The sequence below is a fragment of the Acipenser ruthenus genome, chromosome 10, assembly GCF_902713425.1.
Source record: "Acipenser ruthenus chromosome 10, fAciRut3.2 maternal haplotype, whole genome shotgun sequence".
In the NCBI taxonomy this organism is placed as follows: domain Eukaryota; kingdom Metazoa; phylum Chordata; class Actinopteri; order Acipenseriformes; family Acipenseridae; genus Acipenser; species Acipenser ruthenus.
The window spans coordinates 33,058,237-33,083,390 of NC_081198.1; the positions used below are offsets into that span (position 1 = coordinate 33,058,237).

The 25,154-nt window shown below is 38.5% G+C and overlaps 1 protein-coding gene across 1 annotated transcript; it reads right to left on the minus strand.

Moving 5' to 3' along the window:
* Positions 1-258: 258 nt before the first annotated feature.
* LOC117407121 (lactase/phlorizin hydrolase-like) lies at positions 259-23,283 on the minus strand. Its single transcript, XM_034011779.3, has 15 exons — positions 23,199-23,283; positions 22,526-23,110; positions 13,737-13,824; positions 12,782-13,466; positions 11,731-12,379; positions 9,042-10,598; positions 8,396-8,664; positions 7,360-7,650; positions 6,528-6,726; positions 5,474-5,676; positions 4,244-4,350; positions 3,250-3,381; positions 2,723-2,946; positions 1,886-2,122; positions 259-1,074 (listed from the first exon to the last, which is right to left on the minus strand). Exons 1-15 carry the CDS (start codon positions 23,281-23,283, stop codon positions 683-685), a joined length of 5,703 nt encoding a protein of 1,900 aa, XP_033867670.1. The 3' UTR covers positions 259-682.
* Positions 23,284-25,154: the final 1,871 nt, after the last annotated feature.

The window sequence follows — 25,154 nt, forward strand, 5'->3', positions numbered from 1 at the left end:
TGGATAAGGGCATTGGCTAAGAAATTAATAATAATAGATACATTTTTGTAAATGATAAATCACCAGGCATATAAATGGATTGAAAACGTAAGTCTGACCATTTCTTAATATTTACCCAGAAAACTGACAAATGTATTACAAAGAAACCTGCTCACTAGATGTTAATATCACCCTTTGCCTATTATCACCACATTGAAATGTCCCGGCCAGAACATAATGGGAGTCAATGGAGACAAGCAACTGGTAATTTCACTTTGTTTATTATCACACTCCGGTTAATATCATTCATATTTAATAATACCTTAACAGTTGAAGGTTTACATGTAAGTTAAAGAACATTATTGAAATGTTATGAATATAAAGTACAGTAGCACAATAAACCATACAGAACATTGCAATGGTTAAGCTAACAGCTTTTTTATATTTGTAATTATTACATTGGGTTGTACATCTACAGTGTAATAGACTTTGTATTGAAAAGTTTTTACAATTTAGACAATACCGTGAGCTAATTTGCAACAGATCCATAAATCAAAATGTTACAAATTTAATGATTTGGGCCGAGTAAACAAACCTTTTTTTAAGTAAAAGCATGACAAACGTTGAAGACTGAAACAAGCAATCCCATTTTAGACGGTTCTTGCTTAATCCTTCCTAATCTATTTTTTTTAAGTGCATGTACTTACATTCGTCTAAGGTTTACGGAGTCATCATTTGAATTTAAGGATTTCATTAGTTTCTTTGTTTTAATATATCTGTAGGAGACATAAACAATCCCAATGGTACCAGCTACCGAGAGGCCCAGGAGAACATAGAGAGCGGCTTCTGCATTCCCCGCAGTTACCTCCAACCCCAGGAAGTTCACCTGAGCCCCAGAGGGAGCTTTGGGGGTGTCGGTGGGCTTGGGGTTTTCAGTGGTCTTGGGGTTTTCAGTGGTCTTGGGGTTTTCAGTGGGCTTGGGGTTTTCAGTGGGCTTGGGGTTTTCAGTGGTCTTGGGGTTTTCAGTGGTCTTGGGGTTTTCAGTGGGCTTGGGGTTTTCAGTGGGCTTGGGGTTTTCAGTGGGTTTGGTTGTAGCTGGGAAAGAAGAAGAAAATTAAATACTGTAGGTTATATGTACTAGCATTTGGTCATTATGAAGAACAGTCATTAGAACTGTCATTATCTGCCTGTGAATTCCCACAGGGCTTTAGAATCTTTAAATTATTTCAGCAGTGGCTAAGAACGAACATGGTTGTCGTGGCATGGAAAAAAGCTATTTTTTAGTTCTCATTTTTTAAATGCATGCAAGGGAAATGCTCCTCACTATCCTCTATCTAAGGTCATTTATTAACCTTGATTGTAAATGTTTGTCAGTTGAAATAAAACACTCAACAGAACCTATGTTGAGAAAGGAAAATGTCAAAAAAAAGCTTGTTGCAATTTTTTTTAACATAATGTTGTATGTAAAATGTATTAAAATGAGTGATTGTACTGTTTCTGCTGAGTTGCAAATGTTATTAATTTATTTATTTATTAATAACTCACATATAAACCAGTTATTGTAAATGTGTATTTCCATTTTTTTAAAAACATGATATCTGGTACTATGCTAGGTTAAACAAAATCTCGGTTTGCAGTCCTTGCTGTTTAGGCAGTGTTGCACTTCCTTGGTCATTTCATTTCAACCCCAATTGAGAGACATGCTTTCAGCCAGTAACATGCTTTGACCAAGAAGACACTGGGGTGAAATGACACAGCGAGTGACTTTCTGAGAGAAAGGCATGAAATTTGAGAATATTCTGTAACCTGGTGTAGTACCGGATATCACAAAATACATGTTTGCTACAACATATTTTTACTGCAAAACTGAACAGCTGCAACCACATTAAAGGGAGCAGGCTCTTACCCTCTGGGTCTGGCTGAAGACAGGCATGAGGGCCTTCCGCAGGGTCTGGGAACCCATTACAGCGTATGATCGCGGAATAGCGCTTTGTAGATTCCTTGGCAATACGCGGTAAAGCTGGATCAGAGTGATTCACGTAGAACAGTCCAAACCTCTCAGCAAAGCCAACAGCCCACTCCAGATTGTCCATCAGAGACCAGCCTGTGTAGCCACGGATGTCCACGCCATCCAGTTTATGAGCTGTATGTTGAAACAAACCACAGCGAGTAACAAGAAAATGGGCATAGTATGTTCTTTATATGTGACCCATCATTACAAAAACAATTGGAATGCTGCAACTACTCAACCAGGCCTTTAATTAAGGAACATATATTGTGTAGATAGTTTCTAGTCTCTAGCTATTTCAGTCACTCACAGGCCATCAGGGAGTTTGATAGAGCTCAGTAATATTTCTCTATAGTGTTCCTACAATCATGTATAAACAAACTCCAAGATGAAAACGCTGGCCCTGGAAAAACTGAACTAGCATGAAAAGTGTAGTTTTCTGGTCCCATGAAAATAACTACAAGGAAGTATTTTTATAGAATACGTTTACAAATAAATATGAATATGATGTGTCTGACAAATATGAATGCACGAACGATGAGTGCTTGTACACCCCTAGTGACTGCACCGTGTAGCCCCTACGAGTCCCTATGCATTCATAATGTCATTGTATTTAATGATATAGGTGTATACTGTGTTACATACTATGTCATTATGAATATTTTGTGCTAAAATAGCTCTGTAGATATGATTCTCAATTATTGCTTTGTATCTAAAGCTGTTTGCATACTGTACCTTTTAGTGCTTGGTTGATGTACTCGTCGTAGTAGTGTACTCTCCACATGTCGTTCAGGTCCACAGGTCCGCGTTCTGAAATGCCGTTCTCCGTAATGTAAATGGGAACGTCACCGTATTCATCCTTAATGAATTTCAAGATTTTTCTGAACCCAAAAGGAGTGACTTTCAGCCACATGGAACCTGAGCTGAGCCAGCTGCGGTCTGTGATTGTTCCTACCCCCCTATGTGCAACAATCACATCGAACAGGATTTCAGTATCGAGAACACTCACAAACAAAGGTGTTTCAGTACTTACTACCGCTTACCTTAAAAGAATAAAACAACCAGCCTTTATTCATTGCAGTGCCAAAAAGGGTTACACTCTCCTCACACAAAACATATTTCAAGAAGAAGAAAGCATCTCGTTTTGTATGGTTTATAAAGCAGATAGGATACATTTAACCCTAAAACACACTATACTGTAATTCCAGGATATAAATTACCATATAATTGAACACTAGAATTGAAAAATAACTAGTGCTTACCTGTCTGCATCATAAGACTGAATTTTCTTGTAATCAAGGTTGAAGGCCAGGATGGTGGTATAGTGGTTAAATCCAAAATAATCAAAAGTGCCTTTAATTCTCTTTATCTCACTATCTGTGAATTCTGGAAGCCTGGGCGTGAATATGAAAAGGAGTTGTTTAAATGAATTCATTATGGAATATCATAAGTTAATTTTCTAGCTGAAGCATTTGTATTTTAAAGTTTAGTGGCAATTAACATTATATACAAAGAACAGACACCATTCTTTGCACAACTAGTGAAAAGAGCTCAGATGCTAAAGTTAGACAAGTTTGTTTAGTGCAGCGATCCAGGCAAATCTGTGCCTACAAGAGCAGTGTGGTGCCCACAACTGCATCAGTATCTGCAATACTGATATATATGTAGGGAGCTGAAGTCATTACAATCTCTTAATCTGTGCTCTCATTCTTTGCTCTTGTTCCATTGAATACATCTGTATTTTAATGTCCTTTTATTTTACATTTTGGAAAAAGTAGTGTCAAAAGAGAGAAATTATAATGTCTTCGGCCTCCTGACCAATACACAAATGGGCCTGTGGCAGTTAGGGTGCTTTGTATACATACTAACAAAAAAAAAAAAAGTTTGCTGCTGATAAACTTGATAATCTGGAATATTATCATTAGAAACAAATATTTTAATGTTAAGTAGAGAAACACTTAAACTAGTGTATTCTTCACTCAAGTAGACAAATGTTTAGGCTTGTGCCTTCGGTTTCTCCTTAGAATTACCTACAGAGTGAGTGCCTGTTGCTGAAAAACTACTTTTAGGGAATGCAACTCAAACGGCCATGAAGATCTGGTTTCTAGGTAAACTAAATGGTAAACTTTGAAAGTATGTAGTGAAAACTCACCCAGCGATGATTTTGTTATAACATTTAATAATCGCGGTGTATGTCATTATAAGATGGTTTGACAGTGACTAATTTAAAAAAAAACTGCATATCAATATTCTTACCGAGATTTGGGAAGGCCGTTTGCCAAACTCCTCTCTCGAACCCTAGTCTTCATTATTTCATTGTAGTCTCCATTAAAAACAGGATTGGCAAACCAGCCTAAATAAAACTATAGAAACAAACAGGGTTTAAGCACTGAGAGAGCAGGTCTGGAACACAGAAATCAATGCATGCTAAGTGTAGAATCAAAGCATTGTAAGGAAGAACTTGCTGCTAAATAAAAACATATGTTCTGTAAAGCATGAGAAACAATTACTGTACCATGCAAATACATTGTTGTAATATTTAGATTTTGACACACTCACACTATACAAAGGTTTTCGTGTGCAGGGGAGTATGAGGCATTTTTATGCATTTTACCCCACGATTATCTGTTAAAAAAGATATTTTCATTTTTATGCACTGTGATTTTTTTTTAGATGTAGCCTACACTAGATTGTATTGTATCCCTCAGTATACTTTGCTATCTCCCAGTGCAGATGAGGTATACAGTGTAAACTGTAGTTACTATACATTGCAGATCATTTAATCTCACTACTTAATGCACTTTCCATGCAATTATTTCTCATTGGTTGTAAAGCTGTCACAGTAATCGTTGACTTCACATTTTCTACACTACTATGCCTGTGGGATGGCAAAGGTGGATTTCTATCGTTTTCTCACACTGTATCTCCAATCCATATTAAAACAAACCAAAAAAGTGTTTTTCATTTGTTGTAGCCAGGGTGGAGTCATAACAGGTAATACTGGATGATTTAAAAAAAAAAAAACAAAAAAAAACATTACAGGAAATTTAGCTTTAATTACACCTATTTCTTAAATATTAATTAGCTTCAAATGTAATTTTCCTAGTTTTTTGGCTATGTCTATGGCAGGCAACTAGAACTGAGTATATATATATATATATATATATATATATATATATATATATATATATATATATATATATATATATATAGTGAAGTAATCACAGTATGAACCACTTAGAAAATTAAAAATATTATGCAAAGCTAAGGTAACAGTAAAAAAAGTAAGAGAATGTAATTTGAAGCTACTTGCTTTTATCAACAAGAACACATACATCTTGCCATTGAGATTCTTGTTTTCTATGAATGGCTAATATCCACACAGCGCCATCTACAGTACTAACCTATTTTACTATAATACTGAAGCTGAATTGTGTTAGATTACTCTCCCTGCCAAATCAATAGGTTTCTTGACTTTTGTTTTACCTTCACAAAGCGCCTGGCTGCGTCAATGTCTTCTTGGTTGTATGGGTTCCTGGGCTCGGCCCAGTCTGAGTTGATGGTGATGGAGATTAGCCCCCCCTGCTTTGCCCTATATGTGTCATTGTAAAGGTGCCAGGCTTCAGCATGAGCCTTCAACAGGTTGTGACCAACCACGTAAGGAGCTGTTCCAGGCCGAAAGCTGATACCTAGACGTAAGACAGATCACTGTTGTAGTAACAGGCCCGAAATATGACAAATTAACATTGCTGTATTAAACTAACCTGTCAGTAAGACAAAACTGACCAACACTGTGTTATGCTGTGTATGGGATACTGGAATCTGAGTACTTTTAGGGAGTTAGCATTAAGAGAAATATTAAAATGCTTGGTTATGAAGTCTCTGATGAGGTGAAATGGGGTTTCTTAGAAATGACAATGACAACTGAGGTAAGCAGCTTGATGTGTAATCAGCCCTGTACTGTAAAATCTAGTTGCTGTGTAAAGCATTGAGGAAGGAGTATTGTGGTTATTGTAATAGACCCTGTAAAAAGAATAAAGGTCCAAAATACTTTTATAAAGAGCTGAAGCGGGTGTATTTTGCTGGGATGGATGACGTTCAGACAGATGACTATATACAGTATGTTGGCAATTTGCAATCAGAGGTAAGGCTCTGATTTGCATGTTGACCCAGAGATAGATGTTATACAGGTAATTGTTGACAAAGCTCAATTATATTGGTCAAAGACACAGAGTGTACCATATACAGTGTGGACATGAATTCCCGCTCACTGAGAGTGGAGGGTTAGGAGGCTATTCAAAATCTCCCACAAAATGTAATAAGTCAGGTTTCAGTGCAAATCACTGGAACATCCTCTGTGATTAATGGTAATGGGGCAAACAGAGGTTTTTACCAACAACAGACCTCACAATGGAGAGGTCGACCAGGTAATCATCCTGATACAGTGGTAATTAGGAACCATTCGCATTCTCTATTGCTGACCCTCAAAAGGGCACTGTACAGTATCTAGGTCTAAAGAGAATTTGTAGAATGGTCCTACCGGGTGCAGCTGTTCCATAGCCATGGCCAATGTTTGCCACATTGTAGGGCTCGTTCACAGTAATCCAGAACTTCACTTTATCTCCCAGCCTTCTGAAGATGACGTCAGCGTACTCTTTAAAACGCTGGACTATAGTTTCGTTTTCCCAGCCGCCAATATCCTGCAGTGCCTTGGGCAGGTCCCAGTGGTACAGCGTCACCTACAGTAAAAGAAGAACAAAGATGGTAAATATATATTTGGATTTTCATGATATATTGTTTATAATTCAGTCACAGTGGCATCAATCACAAAAACTTGTTCAGAACTTTTTCAGTCTTTTCAGAAGCAGCCCCCATGGTGGAAAAATTACATTAGTAAGACTGGAAAATAATTATCAACAATCAAACAACATACAGTAACATTATATTAAACAGGCAAATACAATATTCTGAAATAAATTAACATGTAGCCAATAAATTATTCCATACATTTTACCTTGTGTTCTTTAATTCAGTATGTAGGTTAAAGAAACCTCTGTTTGCAAGCCCTGCTTTCAGATAGTGGTGCACTTCCTTTGTCATTTCACTTGGAGGGTGAAAACGTCCCCATCCCTTCAAAGCCTTTTTTCTGTCATTGATCAACCAGCAGCTTCCCATATTGAACAACATGCTTTCAGCCAGTAACACCCAAAAGACCCTGCTGAGCTGAAATGACCTAGGAAGTACTGTACAGAAACTCAGAACTCTCTTCAACCTAAAGTAGTACCAGATATCATGTTTTGAAATGACTACTTTAAGCAGTAAAGTATCATACTAAGATCTCAGCAGTGAATCAAGTGGCACCTGTGACTTACCTGTGGTTGAATGTTGGCAGCAAGTAGTGCATCAATCAGCCTGTCGTAGTAGTTGAGACCAGCTTCATTGATGAGCTTTATGGTTCCATCAGGAAGGACCCTTGGCCAGGATATTGAGAAGCGATAGTGAGACACCTTGAGTCTCTTCAACATAGCCACGTCTTCGTCAATCTTGTGATAGCTGTCGCAGGCTATGTCCCCATTTTCGTCATTTCCTACTTTTAATGGGGTGTGTGCAAAGGTGTCCCAGATACTGAGACCTTTTCCATCATCCCTCCAGCCTCCTTCAATCTTCACACGGGGAGGGACAAATTAAAAACATTACTAAAAAGCCATGGGTCCCAATTTTTATTCTGTTTGAAAAACTGGACTTAAATGTATTAGGACCATTCACTAATTCATTGTCTAAGATATGTCACTTTGTTGATAGTGAAATAAAGGGGGAGCATTATATAATATTATATAGCATTAGAATATCCCTCAAGGTTAAGTTCAACTGTAGTTCAAACTCAATGGCTTAGCTGCAATCAGATTAAGTACCAGGACGCAGAAGTTTATCTACAGCGTCATAATTTTAATTTTGCATATCCTGAAATAACCCAAAAAAGCAAGTTAAGAACCAAAAGATTCTTAGCCCAATAAAAGTGACAATGGAAAGAAGATGGATTTTCATTTGTTAGCTGTAAATCTTTCCAAATATATAATAATATTGCTTCATAGAGCTTAAATTTTCCATAATACATGCATATGATTTTACCTATTTATGAACAAAATGTACTCATCGCTCATTGCAGATATTGCATTGCTGCATTTCCAAAGTGTCCCCAAATTGTACTTCAAGAAGAATGCATGGACATTGAAACCATGTGAGCTACAGGTCAAGCAGCAAAATTACCATTAAAAAATGTAATACACATGATTTACAATAATGTGTGCATATTTTATGTAGGGAAATGTGAGACTTACGAACCAATGGCAAAAAATATTAGGTAATTATTTCTAAGTACCTAGTAGTTCCGATAAGAGGTATTCTCACCTGATAGGCTGCTGTAGCCACACTCCATGAAAAGTCCTTTCTGAACTCCCCGTAAAGAGTCTGCTCATCCTCAGGTAATGGAAATCCATTTTTGCTGATGATTTCTGAAAAGTAATGGGCTGATCGCTTCGGTGTTCTCTGTCTGCTGGGGCTCTTGAAGTCCACATGGTGCAGACCAAACCCAATGCTGTACCCATTAAGCCATTCAAAAGAGTCCATCAGGGACCAGGCTGTGTATCCTCTCAGTTTCACACCATCCAAATTGTGCGCTGCATGTGAAGAGGATCATGTATTTTATTTACTCTGATACAAAAGTCCAGTACTATAGATTTAAATTTTAGTCTGCTCTTACAAAATATAATTAGCTTGCCCATTTAGAAAAAATATATGATGTATTTTTATGGTCAGTTGGGCAACCATGTTGCTCTGTCACAGGTGTGTTTTCTTAGAAAAATGGTCTAATGTTGTTACCCGCTGTTTCTCTATAGTCAAGTGAATTCTGACTGAACCTGTACAGAACAGTATGTTATAGTTCTACCAAACAAAATAACATGTGTTGTAGGTACTATAGGCCACCATTATAAGACTTCCCCCAATATTACCTATGTTTGCAAGAGAGAAAAAGGAATATATACAAATATTTTACCTTTCAGAGCCTCGTTGATGTAGGTTTTGTAAAAGAAAATCCTGTCAATGTCACTCACAGTTGTATCTGCATCAGTTCCCACCCCATTCTCAGTGATGTAAATCTCTGGGTCACCGTATTCCTCTTTAATCCAGTTCAATAGCCTCCTCAGACCCCACGAGACAGCTTTGAACTCTTTCATGGCAGTGCCAGGCCAGCTCGGATCTATTTCCTCCCCCAAATCTCTGTCGTCAGAATAGGAAAATGGCCTAAGCTTGCTGGTTCTGTGGTGCACTATTCTTGTAGTATAGGTGTTGATGCAGAAGACATCAGCAGACCCTCGGATGTCAGCTTTCTCTTGCTCTGTGAATGAGGGAAGCCTGGATGCCGTCAGACCCTGGAGCTCACTCTTGTTTTTTACCTGCCATTTCATTGCGTCAGGGTAGTCCCCGTTCTTAAAGATAGGATGGGCAAACCAGCCAAGTTGGAACTGGAGGTAACGATCAGCAGCTCTCACTTCTCTGGGGTCCCTGGGGTCTTTGGGTTCAACCCACTCAGTACTGAGACTTAAGGAAACCAGTCCAGCTTGTGAGCCTCTATATTTCTGGTCATAGGTGCGATAGGCTTTAGCATGGGCTTTTATCAGGGTGTGAGCAATTTTGTATGGAGCTACTCCAGGATCCTTAACATTTGGAGGGAACATTCCTAATCCATATCCTACCCATGCAATGGTGTGGGGCTGGTTGAAGGTCATCCAAAACTTCACCCGGTCCCCAAAGGTGGCAAAACAGAAGTCGGCAAATTCATTGAACAAGTCAATTAGTTGCTCGTTTTCCCAGCCTCCAATGAGCTGCAGGTCTTCAGGTAGATCCCAATGATGGAGGGTCACCATTGGTGTGATATTGTGGGCCAGCAGGCCATCAATGAGATGGTTGTAGTAGTCCACACCTTTCTGGTTGAGGGACTGTTTTTTACCAGTTGGGAAGATCCTAGGCCAGGACAGGGAGAAGCGGTAGGTCTTTGTCCTCAAAGCCCTCAGCATATACAGGTCTTCCTCTATCTTCTTGTAGCTGTCACATGCCACATCGCCAGTGTCATTGTTCTTGATATTATTGGGCTTGTGGGTAAAGGTGTCCCACACACTTGGTCCTTTGCCCTCTGCATTCCAACCACCTTCAATCTGATATGCTGAGGAGGACACACCCCATGCAAACCCTTTCGTGAAGGTGCCGTAATGGTACTTAGTCCTCTCGAACGTGGTCTGAAGAGAAAACTTCTCCCAGACAATCTTTGCTTTTGAGGGGACTTCAGATGCTGGTAGGCTGGACAGCCTGTTGATCCCGGATTGACCAACTAGCAGCCGAGAAGGCCTCATTACAGTGCTGTTCACAAAGCCGTTGTTTTTAATGATCCGAGAGTAAAAGTAGGCCGCTGCTTTTGGTGTTCTGGGTCTGTTGACGTCTTCGAAGTTGACATAATGCAAGCCAAACCTCTGGCTGTACCCTTGATGGCCCTCGAAACTGTCCATGAGTGAGCGCACAGTGAAGCCTTTCAGAGCCACACCATCTGTCTGGATTGCTGACAAAATAAAAATAAAAAAGTTTATTTTTAGTAAGTGCTGCGGTAATAGATACTTTCCCTATCTGCTTCTCTGCACAGACAAGAAGTGTTATATATAGAGAATACTGAGTGATTGTTCGTGGTATAGGGTTTTTATTCACAGAGAGGGGCGAGTGGTTTATGTAAGGACATCCTCCTAAGATTATTTTACCTGCCGGATCTTTACTTTAATTTTCAACAGACTATGCTTCGACACGGATTCATTTCAAACCCTGTTTGTGGCCTCTTTGCAACTGTCTTTTTAGATAGAACCTTGAGCTCAGTCTGTCAATTTGCAGCCTCCCTGTTGTTTCCTACCATTATTGGTGTTAATGAAGGGGCTACAGGCTGTTTGGATAAGTCAAATGCACACAGATTGGTAACTGGCATTTCTCGACTAAACTCGTTCTCAAGGAAATTGGAGTCCAAATCAAAACAACAATATATATCTGAAATGATTTCAGGCATTTTAAAGATGTTATGAAACACGTATCAGTGTTGCAGTATTGTTTGAAGTACCAAAGCGCAGCTCCGTTCTGAATTTCAACAGCACACCAGTGGATTGCAATGCAAACAAAGAAATACTTAAAACTAGTCCCAGGATGCATGTTATTGCACTTATGTTATTCCACATGTTATCCCACTTAAGTTAAATAACAAAAATTTAGCCCACACAGATATACCCACACTTGTGGTAAGAGATTTATCACTATATAACTGTTGTATTAACAGTTTCATGTTAACATACTTCAGGCTATGCTCATATGGTCTATTTGAAATGGTCGTTTTCATTAGATTGGTAAACAATAAAAACGGGCATATTTTTATCTACTGTTGTTAACGTAAACTGCATAAATCCCAAATCTAGCAAGTTGTAATTTTTCTAATAATTATTATTAGTACACAAGAAGGGAAGAAAAAAAAAGTGGCTTAACAAACTAAAAAAAACGATCTATGGCACCAGACATAAAAAATGGTCTGTAGGTTTGGGAATCTTTTCCTTATAGATATCTCAATTATAAAATGAATAAAGAACTTGAATTAGTGTTAAACGCAAAGAAGAGAACTGCAATACATGCAAACCAATGAAAATAATTAAAAAGGACTTAACCTTTCAGTGCCTCATTAATGTAGCCATTCAGGAAGTCAATTCGTTGGGTATCGTTGATAGTATCTCTCCCATACTCTGTTGGTACTCCATTCCCGGTTATATAAATTGGGACTTTAGTTACTGACGTGTACTCATGGGCAACAAAGTTCAGGAGGCGACGAAGTCCCCAGGGAACAGTATAAATATAGGGAGATGCAGTGTCAGGCCATGAGGGGTCAACATGCTCAGTAAAATCTCCCACTCCATGAGGGCCGGCAGTACAGGTCATATTGGCACTAACACTCACTAGCCGAGATGTGTAGTGATTGAGCCCGAAGAAGTCAGCGGTCCCTTTAATGTTTAGCTTTTCCTGTTGAGTGAAAACAGGCAGCCTCGCCACCTCTTTGTCACATTGCGTATTTTTCTGTTCAATCTGTGTTTTTAATATTTCAGGGTAATCTCCGTTCACAAACACAGGGTGAGCAAACCAGCCTAGCATGAACTGCAGGTACCGTTCAGCAGCTTCCACATCCTGTTGGTCTGTGCGGTTCATTGGCTCAGCCCAGTCTGAATTCAGAGCTATGCCCACCTTCCCCCCTTGCTGAATGCGGTATTTATTGTTGTAAACATGCCAACCTCTGGCATGGGCCTTAAGCATTATATGGGCAACCTATTGGTGGAAAAAAAGAAACACAATGATATGATCCTTATCAAAAACTACTTGTGTGACATGTATAGTGAATGGATGTGCATGGCACAGAAATTGTAAGAAAATATTTTGTTAGCTACAACTACTGTACAAAAGAAGCATACTAGTTTGCATTTGTAGATAACAGAACAAACCATTTCAAGGAGTTGGCATTATCTGTAATAGAAGATACTGTACTCATGCAACCCAATTTTGCATTGTACCTCATAACGGTTGTGATTATGTCATGCAGATAACACCTCTGGTCATGCCTTAACACTTTATTACCCAAGTTTTCAGGTAATATATACAAACCCTTATCTACTTTGTATTGGATGTGAAACTGTCATAATCTAAAAAGGTAAAACAAAAAAAACAACAAACCTGGTAATAGGCAATGACCGGGTCTGAGATTTCTGGAGGGTGCTGTCCTGTCCCGTACCCAGCAGAGCTCACCTCCCAAGGCTCACTAAACGTGATCCAAACCTTCACCCGATCTCCGAATCTAGCGAAACACAAATCTGCATAATCAGCAAACACATCCACAATGGACTCATTCTGCCATCCCCCCAGGTCCTGCAGGGTCTGTGGCAGGTCCCAGTGGAACAGAGTCACTATGGGCTGAATCTGGGAGTCCAGCAGACTGTCGATTAGTTTGTTGTAATAATCAACACCGTGTTCGTTTAGGCTCTCTTTGAAGCCTGTGGGGAAAATCCTAGACCAGGATATGGAGAACTGGTAGGTCTTCGAAAGCAGGCCCCTCAGGAGGTAAACATCGTAGTCGATTTTGTTGTAGCTGTCGCAAGCTACGTCAGCTGTCTGCTTCTCAAAGGCGTGGCCCTTGTGCCCAAACTGATCCCAGATGCTCTCCCCTTTCCTATGTTCCGCCCAGCCACCTTCCACCTTGAAGGAAGCGCTTGACGTGCCCCATTGGAAGTCGCCTGGAAAGGTTCCTTGCAAGAAGAGGTCCCGCTCAGCCTCTGGCTGGTTAGCAAATTTTTCCCACACTGTTTGGTAGGAGGAGAAATGGGAGGTGCCATATTCTTGCCCATGGTCTTGAATGATCAAACTGCATTGTAAAAAAAGAGTAAAAGTTCTTTAAAGTACTAGATAAGAATATAGAGTCAATCTTCAGTACTGTAGTGTACCATGGTTGGTAAAAGCATAGTGGTACAGAGAAGAACGATAAAAAACATGGATTATAAATTCTACAATCATGAGGAAAGCATGGTATACTGCAAAATGACCCTTAATTTGAATGACTTGTCTGTAGTTACAGAAAACAGTTGACTACCACTAAAAACAAGCCATGTTTCTAAAGCCAGTTCATAATAAATACCTGTCTGAATTTACATCCATGTCAGGTAAGAGGTCCAAAAGGTCATCAATATCACAGCCAAAGAGCTGCACTTTATCCATCTTAATGGCTGCAATTATGAAAGATGCAAAAAAAGGCCTTAACAAATCAAATACATGATTCAACTTTAACCTTTTGTACTATAAAAGCTAAAAGTTAACATCACAAAGAACTACAGTGAAAGCAGAATTAATATTACAGTAGATGTAGTGAAAAACATTAACTGTAGAGGTCATCTGGTACTACTACACAAGGTAAAAAAAAAAGGTTTCTTGCCTCGCTTTCCTAGAAATCTGTTCACTTGCACTTCCTATTTCACCTCAGCATTGTCTTTTGGGTCAAAGCATCTTATTGGCTGCAAAGCATATCAGTCATTATGGGAAGCAGCTGTTTGCTTACTGGCAGAAAGGATGTCCCTGAAGGGGTGGGGACAATTTAATTCAATGCGAAATGACCAAGAAAGGGCAAGACTATGAAAGCAAGGACTGCAAACAGATATTCTTTAACCTAGTATAGTACCGGATACCAGGGTTTAAAATGAAAAAAAACACATATATAGGATGTTCATTGCATGAAAAATGTATGGCATTATTTGTTAGCTTCAATTACTTTAAGATGTTATGTCCCATACAGTTACATACTTCAGAAATTATTACTATTTAGATAGGGTGACCAACTGACACAAGTCCAATTTCAGGACAGCATGATCTCATTTGCGGGACATTGTGGGACACTACGAAATTTAAAAAAAAAAGAAAAATCCCTTACGTTAATGAAACCAAGAGCTTACTACATTTTCAACCCCTAGCAAAATAGCCTGACGTTTTGGCAAGCTGTAAACAGTTCAAACAACATTTAGCTAACGTTACACAATTCTGCATTCAATAGCTGCTAGCTATCGATATAATAGCTATCAGCGAGGTAAATAATAGTGAGGTAAACACACACTACAGCAATTAGTTAGCTAGCTAGTAGTGGTGCTTAAACACTTTTGCATAGGTTTCCTCTCCTGGATGTCACTATTTCTCAACATTTAATTAATTAATTCACCAACTGTAGCTATAGTTAGCTAGCTAGCTAGCTAGGTAAACCCTTCTCAACAATAACAACTGAACAACAGCTTTTTGGAGATTTCTCAGCGACAAACGGTTTTAGCATTCAATAAATTGTAACTACAATTAGCTAAAACATTGCAAAATGTGTTTTGATTATGTGACAAAACTATATTCACACAATGCCAAAAGGAACGGACACTTGAGTTAGTTAGCTAGCTCACTACTTACAGACATGCTCAAATTTGTTGGTACCCCTCCACAAAAAACGAAGAATGCACAATTTTCTCTGAAATAACTTGAAACTGACAAAAGTAATTGGCATCCATCATTGTTTATTCCATATTTAATAGAAATCAGACTTTGCTTTTGATTTTTTATTCAACATAATATTGTAAATAAGAAAACAAATGAAAATGGCATGGACAAAAATGATGGGGCCGCTAACCTAATATTTTGTTGCACAACCTTTGGAGGCAATCACTGCAATCAAACGTTTTCTGTAGCTCTCAGTGAGACTTCTGCACCTGTTAACAGGTAGTTTGGCCCACTCTTCCTGAGCAAACTGCTCCAGCTGTCTGAGGTTTGATGGGTGCCTTCTCCAGACTGCAAGTTTCAACTCTTTCCATAGATGTTCGATAGGATTTAGATCAGGACTCATAGAAGGCCACTTCAGAATAGTCCAATGTTTTGTTCTTATCCATTCTTGGGTGCTTTTAGCTGTGTGTTTTGGGTCATTATCCTGTTGGAGGACCCATGACCTGCGACTGAGACAGAGCTTTCTGACACTGGGCAGTACGTTTTGCTCCAGAATGCCTTGATAGTCTTGAGATTTCATAGTGCCCTGCACAGATTCAAGGCACCCTGTGCCAGGTGCAGCAAAGCAGCCCCAAAACATAACCGAGCCTCCTCCGTTTCACTGTAGGTATGGTGTTCTTTTCTTTGAAAGCTTCATTTTTTCGTCTGTGAACATAGAGCTGATGTGACTTGCCAAAAAGCTCCAGTTTTGACTCATCTGTCCAAAGGACATTCTCCCAGAAGGATTGTGGCTTGTCAATATGCATTTTAGCAAATTCCAGTCTGGCTTTTTTATGTTTTTCTTTCAAAAGTGGAGTCCTCCTGGGTCTTCTTCCATGGAGCCCACTTTCGCTCAAAAAGCGACAGATGGTGCGATCAGAAACTGACGTACCTTCACCTTGGAGTTCATCTTGTATCTCTTTGGCAGTTATCCTTGGTTCTTTTTCTACCATTCGCACTATCCTTCTGTTCAATCTGGGGTCGATTTTCCTCTTGCGGCCGCGCCCAGGGAGGTTGGCTACAGTTCCATGGACCTTAAACTTCTTAATAATATTTACAACTGTTGTCACAGGAACATCAAGCTGCTTGGAGATGGTCTTGTAGCCTTTACCTTTACCATGCTTGTCTATTATTTTCTTTCTGATCTCCTCAGACAACTCTCTCCTTTGCTTTCTCTGGTCCATGTTTAGTGTGGGGCACACAATGATACCAAACAGCACAGTTACTACTTTTCTCCATTTAAATAGGCTGAATGACTGATTACAAGATTGGAGACATGTGTGATACTAATTAAATAAACTAATTAGTTTGAAATATCACTATAATCCAGTTATTTATTATCTTTTCTAAGGGGTACCAACAAATGTGTACAGGCCATTTTAGAATATCTTTGTAGAATAAGCAATAATTCATCTCTTTTCACAGCTTCTTTGCTTTATTCTATGACATACCAAAGGCATGCAAGTATACATGATAAAATAGCTTTTAATTTCATCACTTTTCAGGAGGAATGAAGCATTATTTCAATGAGCTGTAAGGGTACCAACAAATCTGAGCATGTCTGTATATCAATCTCCTAACTTTATATTTGTATTTCCTCTCAGATCGAGCAGCTTCCAGTAGAGCCTTCTCCTTCAATACATTGGAGTAAAACTGCTGGCAGTCTTGCTCATAGTTCACTTTGACCTGAATCTCATTCTTGATGAGGTGCACACTCCTCCGATTCCGCAGGTCAGTCTCTCGACGAAGACGTTGGTGACAGGAATGCTCAAAACAAATGAGACCAGCAAAGTCATGTTTGGCGTTTTCGTGCTCCTCAGTAAAGTACACCATTTCTTTCCCACAGGATCTGTTGAGGTTGCGATTTCTTTCAGCCATGGCAGAACAACACAAAATTCATCGTACAGAGCATCCATGTCGAGTTTGGTAGACATCCAAAGGGCTTCCACTGCTTCACAGAGCTCATGAAAGTTAAATTCTTTCTTCAGTGCTATCAAACCATTTTGTCAGGTACGTGAAAGCATATTGGTAAAACACTAAAAAGTCTTCTTTGATCAAGATAGCCTGTGAAGCAGGGAATTTCTTCAGGAGAGAGTTGGTCTCAGTTTTTCTTTGCTAGATTTTAGAACATCTTCAGTGTATGCTGTAGGAATGTCAGGTAGATTTCAAGTTCACACGGTATTCCCTCGCCATCCTTGTCGTTTTCTCAGTATTTCCACAGTGATCTTGGGCATTGATCTTCCCCAAGTGACAAAAAGTAACTTTTAACAGCTGGCCAGCAATTGTGTAATCTCTTAACAGCAGGAAACAAACTCAGCCACCTTGTTGGTACATGATTGTACAGTGTCTTGTACTCTTCTATCACAAAATCAGAAATGCTTTTTAGTTGGTGGACGTGTTTGGCGGATGATAAGAAGTGGCTGTAAATTTTCGTTACTGTGCTCTCAATATCCAGTCCTAAGCTTGTCAGCTGCATGGCGCGCACAGTTGTGTATTATGTATGCCACACAGTTCACTTTTATGATGCCACTATTCTGATCTCTGAGCTTTTGGAAAACAGAGTTATGTTTCCTATAATTTACACTAGCATTGTCGGCTGTGTAGGCAGAAACTTTGTCTAAACTCAGGCCATGTTCATGCAGCCTTGCAGTAATCTGAGTGAATATGGCATCAGCTGCCTCTTTATGACCGTCATAAAAGTCCAGCAATTTATTTTGTACAGCAAGTTTGGGTGTCCAAAATCAGATAGCGAGAGAAAACAGTTTCGTATTGCCATGGTTTGAGGCATCTGAATCAACAGAAAAGAATGGCCTCGTATCAACTTTTAAGTCACTCTCGGTCTCGATCATTTTAGAATTTAAATCGCCTAAGCACTTTTCGACAGAGACAGGAGCAAGCACGTCTGTAACAATTGCAGCACATTTTGTACAACCGCATGGCATTTTCCTTGCAATGTCAGACTCTGGAAATACAGTGCAGTAGAGTGTCGTTCCACAGTTGGCTGATCTATAGGAATGTCCATGGCGTACCATGAGGTAGACACTAGTCACTTCTGCGGCAGTTACTTTGTCTACATTGCTGTCCTTTGGCCTTACGAAGAAACTGGACATAGATTTGTTTTTCTCTCTTTGTAGTGCATTTTTTCTGTGAGACTCACCCGTGCCATGCTGTTTTACATCAGCCTCACCCCCAAGTGTGACAGTAAAAGTTCTGTGGCACACGGTGCATTCTGCTTTCTGTGAATCTCCTGACAACGACTTAATCCACAGGTATGCTGTTTCCCATTCTTTGTTGTAACAACATCATTTCTTTTTCGTTTTTGGAGGATCCATTTTCTTTAACTGCAATTCCAAATTGACTGTAGCAAGCTACTGTACTTCTGTGCAATAAATGCGCGCGTGATTCACGTATAAGGTGTCAGGTAAGTAAATCTGCCTCGCTTTCCCAGCGACTGCCAAATATTCACGGAGGTTCATTACCATGAAAATGGGGTTAAACAAACCATTTAAACAAGAGGAAGGAATACTGGAACTTTAGTCTATTTACTAAAACTGTGTTAACCTTAATAATGTCGATAATATTAAGCATAGTGTTAGATAATAACATATTTGCACGTTCAAATTTTCAAGTGGGTATTATGCGGGACATTTTGTAGATGTTGCGGGACGCGGGACAACAGGTCCAAATGCAGGACTGTCCCGTGTTTTGCGGGATGGTTGGTCACCCTACACCCTAGACCAAAAGTATGAGAATTCAACATGTTTCCTGTAAAATGTTAAGAAACTCAGTGGACATTACCATCTTCTTTAGAGGCTAAATAAAGTTTTGCAATGAGTTTCATTTGGATGTAATGCCCAGTTTGCACAAGGAAACCTTTGTTCCACTGATTCATGTAACTATCTGTTTACACATGTAAATTACACATGTTTCTAGAAGCAATGTACTGTGTGCTGAAGGTTTGTGTTTTATAACAACGTGTGCATCCTTACTCTTCATTAAGTTTCTTATGGGTTGAAACTCTTTGGTGGTTTGTCCTGCAGCACATCCTTCAACATGCAGTCGGAAGACTAAAACTGGCAGATTCCATTTCCTGCTGCCCTGCAAAAACCAAGACTGACCCAGTAAGCCTGACACAGCAATAGAGGCTTGATTATTGTTATTTATTATCATTATTATAATTGTTGATGTTTTATTATTTATTGAATGTTGATGTTATGTATTACTGTACAACTTGGGGACTAGTGGTAAATTAAATAACATTAATTAAATAAAACAATCCCTATGAAGGCACTTTTCCCAAAGCTTTCACTAATGAGTAAGTATTATTTTTTATTAAATAAATAAAGTTTGGTATTATGAAACTGTTATTTATGAAAAAGATACAACACTTAAAAACAAAATTGTAAATCATTTGTCATCATCATCATACTTCCAATAAATAATTTTTTGTTACCTGTAAATTTAACAGTTCATTTTCCAAATGTATTTCTGGCTTGCAGTCGTAGTGAAGGTGCACAGCAAGGAAATCTAAAAATCCCTTAAAATAAATAATTTCATATTGTTAACATTTACTCCCAAGAACTGTTCACTGGAAATCAGAGAGAACCATATTCAGCATTAAAGTCATATAAAACATAGACTGAAAGGGGGTTTTATACCACAGTACTATTTAATGGACACCATTTTGTGAAATTAAATATCTGTTAATTTTATGAAACTAGCGACAAGTTATATTCATATTTGACCTGCTTTCTACTAGTTTTGCAACACTGACAATTTCATATAAACCTTTATGTAGATATCACCTCTTAGGCATTAACTCTAAGGGGTACTTCAATCTAAAAATATAGCTGTTTTACCCACATACATTACTTCCTCTCAACAGCACCATTCAATCAAAGTACCAGAAAAAAAAAAAAAACACATACAAGATTGCATATACGATTGCATCAAACATGCCTGACAATGCATGTCTCTTACTAAAGTGTGGTATTTGATACAGATAAGTTACTGTTGTTAAACTATTTTATTTTAAAGCCAGAGGTCATGGTCACATACTTTGTACTACCAGGTATATTGTATGTTATTTGCAAGTATTATTACTTACTGGTTGTCTTAATCTGAAACTAAGTACATTCATTATCTACTACCACTTTGATAGTAATATATAGATAAAAAAAAAATACAGTATAGGGTTCTGTGTAAGATACAAGCTGATTTTCACTCACTCAAGGTCAGAAGGTAAGTCACTCTGACCTATCATGGATTGGATATCAGTTTCTATATGATAATCTATATATGTTGTAATACATCTGCAATTGTTTCTATCTGTTTACATGTTTTGATTCATGCTGAAGTGAATAACAGGCTATAATCAAGTATTTATTAGCTTCCTTTACTGCACCATGGCTTAAAGTCAAATTGATATACTGTATAAGCCACACTGATGTTTAAGTCACTCTGTCACTTCCCCGTTTTTCAGGACCCCCAAAAACTGTCTATAAAGTTGACTTATGAAACTTGTACAATATGTCCTAGACCTTTCTAGAGGTCTGCAGTGTTGGGAGGTCTGCATTTGTATTACCTTTTGAATGACCTCGGTTTGGTGTAGTGTTTTTTTTGCCAGAATGTTCAGCAATTTAACTCCAACAGATATCTTTCTATCTGTAAATAAAAAAGGCCATTATATTAACAATGCATTCAAATCTCCAAACATTGATTTACTAAAGGAACTAAACCAAGTAAATGATGGTGCAGTCATCTTTTTCTTTTTTTTTTTTTTTTAATCTGTACTGTTTCACTGTAATCTTCAGGCCTATCAAGCAATGCACTGTAAGTATACACATAAAACATAATAGCTCATACTGCCTAGTTTTAACATTTGATTAGTAACTATACAAATTAAATATTGGAATAAACTGTTATCACTAACACCATGAAAGGTGAGTTCATGCTTATTAATGTAACCTTAAACTAGCTTGTGATCCTTTTATCAGATTACAGCCACCATAGAATGGTGTATTTTATTTACTAAAAGATAAAGGCACCACGATAAGGTCTCATGATGTTGCTTTTGCCCCAGCAGAGGGGTTACTAAAGGTTAGTATCCTGGAGTTTTTCATAAGCATAAATGTTATTATTTTTCTATTATTAATCAATCAATCATTCAATATTTATTTTATATAGCACTTTTCATAAAGGACCACCATCACAAAGCGCTTTACAAGATAGTGAGGAACAATGCATAATACATTAAATACAGTGAAATACAGGGCATAGTACATTAAATACAGTGAAATACAGGGCATAATAAAAAAATAAAACACAAAAAAACCCAATGCAATGCAAATACATTAAATACAGGCATAATACATTAAATACAAGGCTAGGATGTGAATTCTAAACAGTGTGGATGCGTGTGTCATACAGAATCATACGAATAAGATGGAGTGAAAAACCTGAAATAGCAATTTAGACAACAGCTCATAACAGATATCAGGCTTAAAGAGCATTGAAAGCAAGTGAGGACAAGTGGGTCTTGAGAGTTGATTTGAAGCGGCGATTGTGGGAGCTACACATACCAAGGCTGGGAGAGAGTTCCAGAGAGTCGGGGCCATGGAGCTAAAAGATTGGTCTCCGAGTGTGGTGCACTTTTGCTTGGGTATATATTTTGCAGAAAATATATCATGTTGAAAAGTATACTCAAATATGTGAAAAAACATACAATTTCTACATTAGAGGTATGTATATATATATATATATATATATATATATATATATATATATATATAGTGACAGAATAGGCTCTGGACAGCCTAATGTATTATTAGGGTTGAAAGGATATATAACTGTAGTGTACAAGCATGAAAAAAATGTAAAGAGGGTTTTTTTTTTGGATGCACACAAAAGGTTTAAATGATTAAAAAATAATTTATTTCTGGACATTTCTGACAAAAGCACCTTCTTCCGCTGTGTGGCTACCTTTGTGCACATCCCCAAAAAACTTTTCAAGTTTTGTATATATTATTAACTGCACAAACATTTTTTAGATTTTAAGTGCAAACTCTGTCATTTATCAATGAGTGTCGAATGTCACCGCAGCCACTGGGTAACATTTTGCAGTTAAATCACAGAAGATTTCTGGACAATGATGCAATCTATAAATATTAACAAGAAAAAGAAAAAAAAAAACACCTAACTGACTGTGAAGGACCTCGAAGGACCGCTATTCTCACAGTATCTTCTGGGAAACTTGTCCTAATTAAAATATTAATATATTACTTTTCTGTGCCTAATTAATATCACAGATGTGTTTAGTATGTTTTATTGCAACTTGCTTACAAATCACTGATAACTGTTTCTTTAATAGTGCTGTATAGCCTGACAATTCTGTACATACTAATTATGTGAGTTTGGTCTTACCTTTAGCAGTAAACAGCTGATGGTAAAGTCGGTATACTTTTTGGTGAGCAAGTATGAGATTCTTGAGAGCTGAGGGTCTAAGGCTTTCAGAGTCTTCAGTGTCGCTCTGTTCCACCAACCCATAAAGGTCACTGAATGTGATCCAGGTGTCTGCAAAGTCACCAAAAGCAGAAAAAGCAAATTCTGCATAATTTTCAAAAAGATGGGCGAGGATTTCATTCTCCCATCCTCCGTGCTGGGAGATCAAGACCTCAGGGATGCCTGCTTGGTGCAGTACAACCAGAGGCCTGAGGTTTGAAGAGGACAGCTGTCTGAATAAGGCTTTATAGCATTCTACAGTGTTCAGGTCAGGGCTTGCTGTGGTACCTGCAGGGAGCAGTCTTGACCAGGACAAGAACACTTTGAAATGAGTGACTCCCCTGGAATGCAAGTGAATGAAATAGTCCCTTGCAGACTGAGGCAGAGTTTCCTTGCATACATATGGTTGCTCTCCAGCAGAAGCAGTTTCTTTAGCAATAGAATCCAAGCTCTGGATTGCAAGCTCGCCCTTGTTTAACTCATTGACCAAGCTGTTTGTTAGAGGTCCTGCAATAAACAAAAGGTTAGGTGAGGTTTGCACTGTGTTCCAGAGACATGCACAGGTGAAGAGTAAGATTAAAAACATCTTGCAGACCGTTGTCTTCATTGTTGAAGTCTGCTGTGGATCTAATTGAAGCCTTGTACTTTAATACCTGGCTGAACTGTGACCTTTGAGCCATTGCATGTTACAATCTTTATTTTTAATAGCTGGGCCATATAACCTCTCACTTTGGTACCATGACCTTTACAAAAGATTAATGCTTCATAGCATCATTATACGCTTTATAGCATCTGTTTTTAAATGTGTTGTGTGATTGATGCAGTAGTAAATGATAACTGTTTGTTATATAATTTGCTGACTGTTATCAGTCCTGATTACATGAGAAATTGTTAACTTGTAAATGATTTGTAGCCCATGGCTATCATTAAATGCGGGAGCTGCTTTAAGGATTATTTCAAACACTGTAACACTGCAGTCCCCTGGGGGATGCAGGATGACTCCAGTGAAATGCAATTCTCTCCCTAACATGTGCTAAAGTGAATCTCCCCAGGGCGATGGGTTATTTATTTTCATGAACACTCCTGTTAGATGCTGGGCTCATTTCTAAAGGGCTTTCTCTACATATCCCCATAGTAGGGGTAGAATGACTTCTAGTTTGAGTTGAGGTAAAAATAGGTCACTACTTTACAAACATGAATAAATGGTAAATGGTGTTCTATTTGTGAAAGTGCTGTTTGTACACTCTTAAAACTAGTTAGATTTTTGATAAAGCGTGTTTTTTCTTTGTGACTTTGTCTCGGGTGTTCCATTCTGTATCCCGCTCTTTGACGCCAGTGTAGCATTTCGCAGGCAGGAAGAAAGGAAGGAGACAACACGCTTGATTCAAGTTCAATTGCTTTAATTACTCAGAGACCACTGTTCTGTCTGCTTCACTACAAACCTGGAACAATAACCAGCTTTCAGAACACAAACAATTGGCGGCGCAGCGCCTTTTATAACGTAGCTCCGCCCCTTATGCAATTCAGGTGCTGGAGCTTACACACATCCCATTGGTCCTCAACCACCCACCCGGACCAATGGGCACAGACAAACAACAACCAATCACAGGGTAGACACAGGAAGCACCATATGCAGGCTAAATCTACACATAGACACAGACAGTCGACTAGCAAGTGCAATGAATACAGAGGGGGGAATGAACACAATACAACAGGAATGACAGTACAGTACACAAGACACAATTATTTATTTATTTATTTCATAGCAGATGCCCCTATCCAGGGCGACTTACAAGATATCACATTATTTTTACATACAATTACCCATTTATACAGTTGGGTTTTTACTGGAGCAATCTAGGTAAAGTACCTTGCTCAATGGTACAGCAGCAGTGTCCCCCACCTGGGATTGAACCCATGACCCTCCGGTCAAGAGTCCAGAGCCCTAACCACTACTATGGGTTTAGTTAAATAGCCAAAACAATACCCTGCTTTAACTAACCACTACTCCACACTGCTGCCCATCTAATTACATAGATGCACGGATCACTACAATATTTTTGTTTAGTGAATCACCACAAAACTTTGATGTATGCTTATGTAAAGACCTTCTTGTCACCGACTTGTGCCAGAGAACATTTTAGTGAACAAAACGCTATTTACCCTAAAAACAAACAAACCAAAAAAAAAAACCCATAGCTTAGAATTACTGTAGGTCACATGTTCAAGTTATGTGAATGCAGGACCTTTTTTGTGTCATTCTTAAAAGCCAGCACATGTGCACATTTTTCATTTAAATGTTGGATATGTAGACTGCACGTTCTGGTTTATTTTTCATAAAATAACTTTTCTTTTTTGAGGCGTGACTTGTTTTGAGGCGTGACGTGTTTGAGGCGTGTGTTTGACGTGAATCAAGGGTGTTTCTTCTGATTGGTCAGTTTCATTCCAGTCGCGCGACAAAAAAAAAAAAAAAGAAAAAAAAAAAGAAAAAACATAAAAAGGTTATAATTTAGCACAGCGAAATTTTCTCAAAGCGAATAATAATAATAAT